Genomic DNA, 10055 nt, shown 5'->3' with positions numbered 1-10055 from the left:
CCCTCCTGGCCGCTGTGATTGGCTGACCGTCGTCACGTGTCTGAGGGTTAGCGTGGAACGGTACCGGAAGAGTTGTGTTGACAGGGGAAGTCTGGAAGTTGAGCTGAGGTGAGAACTGTCCTGATGTTTCTGCAAACTGCTCCGTTTACGCGTGCGTGACACCAGAGCTGCCCGCGAGGCTCCATCATGTCTTCACGTGTCAACTCGGGAACAAACTTCACGCCATCGATTTATTGGAATAAAGTTAACGTTAGCGTTACTGTACCCGGAGCTAAAGCGGTCACTGTCGCGGCTAGTATCCGTGCACGCGTTTCTCCTCGTGTATTAATACTTGAGTCTATCTGAGATGACACAGGTGAGCCAGGCGCCGTGGGGAGAGGTCCCTGGACAGGGCGTGGTCCACCTGTGGCTCCTGCAGTCACCACAGCTGCAGGTGGAGATTCTGACGCTCGGCGCCACCATCAAGTCCGTGTTCAGCAGAGGCAGAGACGGCCGGAGTGCTGATGTGGTCCTGGGCTACGACCACCTGCAGGGTAAGGGGACACAGGGGGTCCAGGGGACCCAGGTGACCCAGGGACACAGGTGACCCAGGGACACAGGTGATCCAGGGACACAGGTGACCCAGGGACACAGGTGGTCCAGGGGACCCAGGTGACCCAGGGACACAGGTGACACAGGTGATCCAGGTGACCCAGGGACACAGGTGATCCAGGGACACAGGTGACCCAGGTGACCCAGGGACACAGGTGACCCAGGGACCCAGGTGATCCAGGTTACCCAGGGACACAGGTGACCCAGGTGACCCAGGGACACAGGTGATCCAGGAACACAGGTGACCCAGGGACACAGGTGATCGAGGTTACCCAGGGACACAGGTGACCCAGGGACACAGGTGACCCAGGGACCCAGGTGATCCAGGTTACACAGGGACACAGGTGACCCAGGGACACAGGTGATCCAGGGACACAGGTGACCCAGGGACACAGGTGGTCCAGGTGACTCAGGGACACAGGTGACCCAGGGACACAGGTGACCCAGGTGACCCAGGGACACAGGTGATCCAGGAACACAGGTGACCCAGGGACACAGGTGACCCAGGTTACCCAGGGACACAGGTGACCCAGGGACACAGGTGATCCAGGGACACAGGTGATCCAGGTGACCCAGGGACACAGGTGACCCAGGGACACAGGTGGACTCCCAGAGCAGAGCTGGCCCTCCCCAACGTGCTGCTACATTATTATTTCTGTTGAGACGGGAACCGTCTGGCGGCCTCTCCGACCCGCCTCAGGGCCTGGTGTCGGTTCTGCTCGTCTGGGTTTTGTTCTGGTGGCGGTTTCATCCAAGCAGGATGGGCTGGTTCTCCAACAGCTGCCTTGTGTTTTAGCAGGTTACCTCTCAGATCGACGCTATCTCGGAGCTACCGTGGGCCGTGTGGCTAACCGCATAGCAAAGGGACTCTTCGTGGTGGATGGGGTCCAGTACAAGCTGGACACCAACAATGGCCCCAACGCCATCCACGGGGGGCTGCAGGGCTTCAGCAAGGTCAGTCCTGATGCCCCTCCTGACCTGATAGGTGCTGCTGGAAGGCTCCCAGTCTGATGTGGCCCATATTATGGGATAGATCTGAAAGCTCCACGCAGTTGCCCACCGAGAGAAAAACAGCACTCTGAATGAATCCAGGTGCCCCCTGAGGAACCCAGAGGACACCTGAGTGGGTCAGAACCCAGCAGAGTCCTGGAGGCAGCGTCTCCACAGTGTGGACGTGTCTTTATGTCTCTGGAACGGCTGTTGCCCTCAGTGCACGAGTGTTAGGGGTGAATGTGCACAGTGCACGTTCAGAGTGGTCAAAGGAAACATGGCATCACTATTGTGTCGATGCTTCTCCATCTTCTCTGCTCTGCTCTCCACCACAACCGTTGTTGTTGTTGTGTTGTTGTTGTCAATCCTGCAGGGTTGCACTCATGGTTAGTGTGTGTCTGTGTGTCCTCAGGCCCTCTGGCGCGCTGAAGCTGTGGACGCTGGTGTCCAGCTGAGTCTCACGAGCCCTGATGGGGACCAAGGCTATCCTGGAGAGCTGCACGTTTCGCTCACGTACACTTTAAAGGCAACCGGAACTTTTTGACTCTTCTCAGAAAGCTTTGATCAGACCTCAGAGCGGAAACGGATATTAGCGTAAACGGATATTAGCGTAAACGGATATTAGCGTAAACGGATATTAGCGTAAATGTATATTAGCGGAAACGGATATTAGCGTAAACGTATATTAGCATAGACGTATATTAGCGTAAACGTGTATTAGCGTAAACGTATATTAGCGTAAACGAGTATTAGCGAAAACGTATATTAGCATAAACGGATATTAGTGTAAATGTATATAAGCGTAAACGGATATTAGCGTAAACGTATATTAGCATAGACGGATATTAGCGTAAACGTATATTAGTGCTGCATCTACATGATAAATGAACCGTGAAGAGGAAGTTTTAAAGACGGCCACTAAAACCAGCATCTGCAGATTTAAATGGGCCTGATTTGGTTTTAGGTTGATGGTTTGAAATTTGCTTTGTGGGTTCAGGAGGGAACGCTAACGGCCGAATACAGAGCCCAGGCGGACAAAACCACCCCCATCAACCTGACCAACCACGCCTACTTTAACCTGGCGGGGCAGGTAAGGTTACAGAGACCCACACTCCAGCCTTCCCATCATGCAACGGTCCTCAGGAGAACCCTGAGACCCACAGAACCCTGAGAGACCCACAGAACCCTGAGAGAACCACAGAACCCTGAGAGACCCACAGAACCCTGAGAGAACCACAGAGCCCTGAGAGACCCACAGAACCCTGAGAGAACCACAGAACCCTGAGAGACCCACAGAGCCCTGAGAACCACAGAACCCTGAGAACCACAGAACCCTGAGAGACCCACAGAGCCCTGAGAGACCCACAGAGCCCTGAGAACCACAGAACCCTGAGAGACCCACAGAACCCTGAGACCCACAGAGCCCTGAGAGACCCACAGAACCCTGAGAGAACCACAGAACCCTGAGAGACCCACAGAGCCCTGAGAGACCCACAGAGCCCTGAGAACCACAGAACCCTGAGAGACCCACAGAACCCTGAGACCCACAGAGCCCTGAGAGACCCACAGAACCCTGAGAGAACCACAGAACCCTGAGAGACCCACAGAACCCTGAGACCCACAGAGCCCTGAGAACCACAGAAACCTGAGAGACCCACAGAGCCCTGAGAGACCCACAGAACCCTGAGAGAACCACAGAACCCTGAGACCCACAGAGCCCTGAGAGACCCACAGAACCCTGAGAGAACCACAGAACCCTGAGAGACCCACAGAACCCTGAGACCCACAGAGCCCTGAGAGACCCACAGAACCCTGAGAGAACCACAGAACCCTGAGAGACCCACAGAACCCTGAGACCCACAGAGCCCTGAGAACCACAGAAACCTGAGAGACCCACAGAGCCCAGAGAGACCCACAGAACCCTGAGAGAACCACAGAACCCTGAGAGACCCACAGAACCCTGAGACCCACAGAGCCCTGAGAGACCCACAGAGCCCTGAGAGACCCACAGAACCCTGAGACCCACAGAACCCTGAGAGAAGCACAGAACCCTGAGACCCACAGAACCCTGAGAGAAGCACAGAACCCTGAGACCCACAGAACCCTGAGAGAAGCACAGAACCCTGAGACCCACAGAACCCTGAGAGACCCACAGAACCCTGAGACCCACAGAACCCTGAGAGAAGCACAGAACCCTGAGACCCACAGAACCCTGAGAACCACAGAAACCTGAGAGACCCACAGAGCCCTGAGAGACCCACAGAACCCTGAGACCCACAGAACCCTGAGAGAAGCACAGAACCCTGAGACCCACAGAACCCTGAGAACCACAGAGCCCTGAGAGACCCACAGAGCCCTGAGAACCACAGAACCCTGAGAGACCCACAGAACCCTGAGACCCACAGAGCCCTGAGAGACCCACAGAACCCTGAGAGAACCACAGAACCCTGAGAGACCCACAGAACCCTGAGACCCACAGAGCCCTGAGAACCACAGAAACCTGAGAGACCCACAGAGCCCTGAGAGACCCACAGAACCCTGAGAGAACCACAGAACCCTGAGACCCACAGAGCCCTGAGAGACCCACAGAGCCCTGAGAGACCCACAGAACCCTGAGACCCACAGAACCCTGAGAGAAGCACAGAACCCTGAGAACCACAGAGCCCTGAGAGACCCACAGAACCCTGAGAGAAGCACAGAGAGCAGCGTAGACTGTAGAAGTCTCTGCCCTGCGGCTAAAGCTAAATGCTAAAGCACTGACACATTGGTCTGGTCTGGTCTTCAGGAGGGTCCTGGCACCTTCTTCCAGCCTGTCCTTGAGCAGAAGGGCCACTAATGCAGGTGGATTTCCTTCCCTTTGTATTTTGTAGGGTGCTCCAGACATCTACGACCATCAGGTGTCCATCAGTGCTCAGTGGTATCTCCCCGTGGATGACACCTCCATTCCTACAGGTGAACCATGAGCATCACGCTGTCTCAGCTCAGAGGACCTTCAGCAGTGTAGTCATGTTCGTCTACATGTTCCTCTGTTGCTAGGAGACATCAGACCAGTAGAGGGGACGCTGTTTGACCTCAGGAAGCCGGTCCTGCTTGGTCCCCGACTGAAGGAACTCCCTGGTCCAGGATTTGATCACAATTTCTGCTTGTGTGCATCTAAAGACGTGTGGAAGGAACGGCGTGCTGCCAGGTGGGTCCCAGCTCAGGTCCAGAGTAGACCTAACCCTAACCCTGACCCTGACCCTAACCCTAACCCTAACCCTGACCCTGACCCTGATCCTAACCCTAACCCTAACCCTGACCCTGACCCTAACCCTAACCCTAACCCCTAACCCTGACCCTGACCCTAACCCTGACCCTGACCCTAACCCCTAACCCCTAACCCTGACCCCGACCCTAAACCTGACCCTGACCCTAACCCTAACCCTGACCCTGACCCTGACCCTGACCCTAACCCCTAACCCTGACCCTGACCCTGACCCCGACCCTAACCCTAACCCTAACCCTGACCCTGACCCTAACCCTAACCCTAACCCCTAACCCTGACCCTGACCCTAACCCTGACCCTAACCCTAACCCTAACCCTAACCCTGACCCTGACCCTAACCCTAACCCCTAACCCTGACCCTGACCCTGACCCTGACCCTAACCTGAGCTTATCTAAAGAGCTTCCTCTAGGAAGGACGCTCAGAAGCGTCATGAAGGCCCCGCGAGCTTCGTCTGTGTGGATTATATATGGAAAACCTGTTAAAGGGCAATAAAGCTACAAACTACAGCTCCTTTGATGGGTTACTGCACTGGATGGGTACACATATGTGCACGTATATGACACGTATACTGTACACGTATATGTCACATATGACACGTATGACACGGAAATTACACATATATATCACGTATATGTCACATATATATCACGTATATGTCACGTAGATGTACATTGTTGGGCCAACTGCAACAACCAGCTTTGCTGAATCTGTTAAAAGGCTTTGAAAAACCTGTCGTCATAAATAAAATGAATAGACATTATTTTCTTTAATGATAATTCACCACATTTATCCCAAAATGTAAAAACAGGTGGTTGCGTAACGGCATTATTGATTGGTTATTGATTATCACTAATTTAGCCGCTAGAAGGTTCCTGGCTGGAAGCTCCCAGGGGCCAGGGTCTGTGTCCATGCTGGTACCCTCGCCACCAGGAACCATCCATCAGGGGGAATGTCCTCCTCCATAGCTCTGGCTGTGTGTCTCAGGGGCCTAGCCCTTCAGACAGATCCCTAACCCTAACCCTAGCCCTTCAGACAGATCCCTAACCCTAACCCTAACCTTAACCCTAACCTTAACCCTAACCCTCTAACCCTCTAACCCCTAACCCTAGCCTTAACCCTAACCCTAACCCTAACCCTACCACTAATGCTAACCCTAACCTTAACCCTAACCTTAACTCTAACCCTAACCCTCTAACCCCTAACCCTAGCCTTAACCCTAACCCTACCACTAATGCTAACCCTAACCCTAACCCTAACCCCTAACCCTAACCCTAACCCTCTAACCTTAACCTTAACCCTAACCCTAATGCTAACCCCAACCCTAACCCTGGCGTGCCCTGGTACCTGGATCAGGTCTTCAGACCCACCAGGCACCACAGATCGTGCAGGACTGGACTGATATCTTGGCTTTGGTGTGTGTGTCTCAGAGTGGTTCATCCAGCCAGTGGACGTGTGCTTGAGGTCTGGACCAGTCAGCCAGGGCTCCAGTTCTACACAGCCAACTACCTGGATGGCTCCGTGGTGGGGAAGGGAGGGGTTCCATACGGGAAGCACAGCTCCTTCTGTCTGGAGACTCAGAACTGGCCTGATGCCGTCAACCAGGTATGCTGGTAGGGAGCGCTGTACCCTGAACCCGGGTCTGTTGCCCGGCAACTGTGACGGCAGCCGACCCACGGGGACTCGGTAACCCTCATGAGGATCTCGGTGGTCTTGTCAGCATGAAGTAGGGTGGAACCACACGCTAATGTTGCCCTCCTTTGTCTGTGTGTTCAGCCCACATTCCCCAACTGTCTCCTGCAGGCTGGTGAGCAGTACCATCACGTGACCCGGCTCAGCTTCACTACAGCCCCGTGAGCCAGGGGGCAGAGACCCAGTTGGCACCAACACCTAATCATTCCTCTTCTTCTCTCCTGTGTTTCTGGGGATTATTCTTCAATAAAATATACAATAAACACAGTCCGTCTCTATGTATACACACACTCACAGACGAATGTGGTAGCTAGCGGCTACGCTAAAGGCTCAGCCTCCTTCAGACCTCAGCCTGGTCCGAGCTAACCCCTACCCCCCCACCCCCCTACCCCCAACAGATGTTTGGGAACATAAAGGTTCGGGTAAACACTGGTCTATGTGTGAAGCTTTACAAAGACGCCATTTTAAAATCAATCCCAAAATACTCCAGCAGCTAATGAACCAGGAACGGGTCAGGAAGTCAGGATGGGCTTACAGGGAACAATGGAGCCGTGATGTCATGGGGGAGACCTTAGGTGACCTTTAACCTCTGGTTGGTTGGAGAGAACAGGACTGACCCGGGAGTCCAGTTTAAAGGTGCTGTCGAGGGTCGAGGGTTTATTGGAGCGCTCCCATCAGGCTCTAGGACCTTTTGTCCTTCCAAACTTTCCAATCTTTAATGAGAGTCATCACACTTTAAAGCTAGAAATGACAGTAGGGGCCTGGAGGAAGGATGTAGTAGGAAGAGGACAGGGCCAGGAGCGGGCCCTTGGGGGCCCCCGGAGGTGGATTTGATCGCTCTGGCAGCGTTGAAACCATGAAAGTTCAGAACCAGAACCAACACAGCTGAGGGAGGAAACCTCCGGGATCCAACGCATCATTTGGCTGAAGGAGAAGCAGGACAGCAGAGTTTCCTGGGTCGTTCAGAACCTCGGCGAGAACGACCCCGCCAGGTGGAGCGGTTCCAGACCTGCCTGGAACGTTCCATCAATGGAAGGAGCAGGAAAACATGTCTTTCTACAGCCTCAGATGGAGCTGGTAGCTTAGCAACAGGTCTGAAATTAGACAGGGCTGAGGGGTCAAGGGTCAGGAATACAAACTGCACAGCTGTGACCCCCTCTGACCTCAGACTGTCTGTCTGCCCTCATCTTCATCATCATGATTCAAGAGTACTTTATTGATCCCTTTAGGGGGTGTCCACCAGGGAAATTAGCATCTCCAAAGATCTACAGCATCTACAAAATTTCCCACCACCATTACACCCCATTAAACCTATTAAAGATAATAAAATAAGAAATAAAATAGAATAAATTAAAAATAGAATATGAATATAAATATAAAACTATAAAAATGTTCCAGTTCTCCTGTTGGCCCTCCTCCCCCCCAGTGAGGAGTTGAACAGTCTGATGGCTCGGGGGATGAATGAGTTCCCCAGTCTGTTGGTCCTGAACCTGGGGAGGCGCAGCCTCTGGCTGATCAGGCTTCTCTGGCTGATCAGGCTCCTCTGGCTGATCAGGCTCCTCTGGCTGATCAGGCTCCTCTGGCTGATCAGGCTCCTCTGGCTGATCAGGCTTCTCTGGCTGATCAGGCTCCTCTGGCTGATCAGGCTCCTCTGGCTGATCAGGCTCCTCTGGCTGATCAGGCTCCTCTGGCTGATCAGGCTCCTCTGGCTGATCAGGCTCCTCTGGCTGTGGATGACAGTGTGCAGAGGGTGGCGGACATTGTCCATGATGCTCCGCAGCTTGTCAATAGTTCTCCTCTCTGCCACTGTCACCAGAGGTTCCAGCTTCATCCCCACCACCGAGCTGGCCCGCCTGATCAGCTTCTCCAGCCTGGAGAGGTCCGCTTTTGTCACACTCCCCCCCCAGCACACCACAGCGTAGGACAGGACGCTGGCGACCACAGACTGGTAGAACATCCAGAGGAGTTTCCTGCAGATGTTGAAGATCTGAGTCTCCTCAGGAAGTACATCCTGCTCTGGGTCTTCTTGTACAGCTGCCTCGTGTTGCTTGTCCAGTCCAGCCTGTTGTCCAGCCACAGCCCAAGATATTTGTAGGTCTGCACGCCCTCCACCTCCTCATCACCTTCCTCATCTTCCTCATCACCCTCCTCCTCATCCTCCTCCTCCTCATCACCCTTCTCCTCCTCATCCTCCTCATCATCCTCCCCCTCATCATCACCTTCCTCCTCCTCCTCATCATCATGATCTCTGCCTCTCCCCCCTCCTCTCCCCCCTCCTCTCCTCTCCTCTCCTCTCCCCCGATCATCCTCCTCCTCATCACCCTCCTCCTTCTCATCACCTTTCTCCTCCTCCTCATCCTCCTCCTCCTCCTCATCTTCCTCCTCACCATCTTTCTCCTCCTCCTCCTCCTCATCACCACCTTCCTCCTCATCATCATCCTCCTCCTCATCGCCCTCCTCCTCACCATCTTTCTCCTCCTCCTCATCACCCTCCTCCTCGTCATCCTCCTCCTCCTCATCACCTTCCTTCTTCTCCTCATCACCCTCCTCCTCACCATCTTTCTCCTCCTCCTCCTCATCTTCCTCCTCATCATCATCACCCTCCTCCTCACCATCTTTCTCCTCCTCCTCCTCCTCCTCCTCATGACCTTCCTCCTCACCATCTTTCTCCTCCTCCTCCTCCTCCTCGTCATCCTCCTCCTCCTCCTTCTCATCACCCTCCTCCTCCTCCTCTTCATCATCATCCTCCTCCTCCTCATCACCCTTCTCCTCGTCATCCTCCTCCTCATCATCACCTTCCTCCTTCTCATCATCACCCTTCTCATCCTCCTCCTCCTCCTCATCCTCCTCTCCTCATCCTTCTCCTCCTCATCATCCTTCTCCTCCTCATCATCCTTCTCCTCATCCTCCTCCTCCTCATCCTTCTCCTCCTCATCCTCCTCCTCCTCATCACCTTCCTCCTCCTCATCATCACCCTTCTCCTCATCCTCCTCCTCATCATCATCCTCCTCATCATCATCCTTCTCCTCCTTCTCCTCCTCCTCCTTCTCCTCATCATCCTTCTCCTCATCATCCTCCTCCTCATTATCCTTCTCCTCCTCATCATCCTTCTCCTCATCATCCTCCTCCTCATCCTTCTCCTCCTCATCATCCTTCTCCTCATCATCCTCCTCCTCATCCTTCTCCTCCTCATCATCCTCCTCATCATCACCTTCCTCCTCATCACCTTCCTCCTCCTCATCATCACCCTTCTCCTCATCCTCCTCCTCATCATCACCCTTCTTCTCCTCATCCTCCTCCTCATCATCCTTCTCCTCATCATCCTTCTCCTCATCATCCTCCTCCTCATCATCTTCCTCATCATCCTCCTCATCATCACCTTCCTCCTCCTCCTCATCACCCTTCTCCTCCTCATCCTCATCATCACTCTTCTCCTCCTCATCCTCCTCCTCATCATCCTTCTCCTCCTCCTCATCACCCTTCTCCTCCTCATCCTCCTCATCATCACTCTTCTCCTCC

At 53.9% G+C, this 10055-nt stretch overlaps 1 protein-coding gene across 3 annotated transcripts; it reads left to right on the top strand.

The window, feature by feature from the left end:
* The first annotated feature begins 5 nt into the window (after positions 1-5).
* On the top strand, positions 6-6803 carry LOC105419399 (aldose 1-epimerase-like). Of its 3 annotated transcripts, none has more exons than XM_029832012.1 (9): positions 6-108; positions 347-533; positions 1391-1545; positions 1994-2107; positions 2579-2671; positions 4452-4533; positions 4618-4768; positions 6275-6449; positions 6621-6803. In XM_029832012.1, exons 2-9 carry the CDS (start codon positions 347-349, stop codon positions 6699-6701), a joined length of 1038 nt encoding a protein of 345 aa, XP_029687872.1. In that variant the 5' UTR covers positions 6-108; the 3' UTR covers positions 6702-6803. The 3 variants fall into 3 exon arrangements, with proteins under 3 accessions (XP_029687872.1, XP_029687871.1, XP_029687873.1); XM_029832011.1 differs by having other exon boundaries at positions 1388-1545; XM_029832013.1 differs by lacking the exon at positions 2579-2671 and having other exon boundaries at positions 1388-1545.
* The last annotated feature ends 3252 nt before the right edge of the window (positions 6804-10055 follow it).

The sequence above is a fragment of the Takifugu rubripes genome, unplaced genomic scaffold, assembly GCF_901000725.2.
Source record: "Takifugu rubripes unplaced genomic scaffold, fTakRub1.2, whole genome shotgun sequence".
In the NCBI taxonomy this organism is placed as follows: Eukaryota; Metazoa; Chordata; class Actinopteri; order Tetraodontiformes; family Tetraodontidae; genus Takifugu; species Takifugu rubripes.
The sequence above is the reverse complement of the archived record's forward strand: the minus strand, read 5'-3'. Positions and strand labels throughout refer to the sequence as shown.

Bases quoted from the DNA above. Each gene is read 5' to 3' on its own strand.
- LOC105419399 (XM_029832011.1), top strand. From the start codon at position 347: ATGACACAGGTGAGCCAGGCGCCGTGGGGAGAGGTCCCTGGACAGGGC. The intron at 2,672-4,451 runs GTAAGGTTACAG...TGTATTTTGTAG, and splicing joins ACTTTAACCTGGCGGGGCAG to GGTGCTCCAGACATCTACGA. The intron at 6,450-6,620 runs GTATGCTGGTAG...CTGTGTGTTCAG, and splicing joins GGCCTGATGCCGTCAACCAG to CCCACATTCCCCAACTGTCT.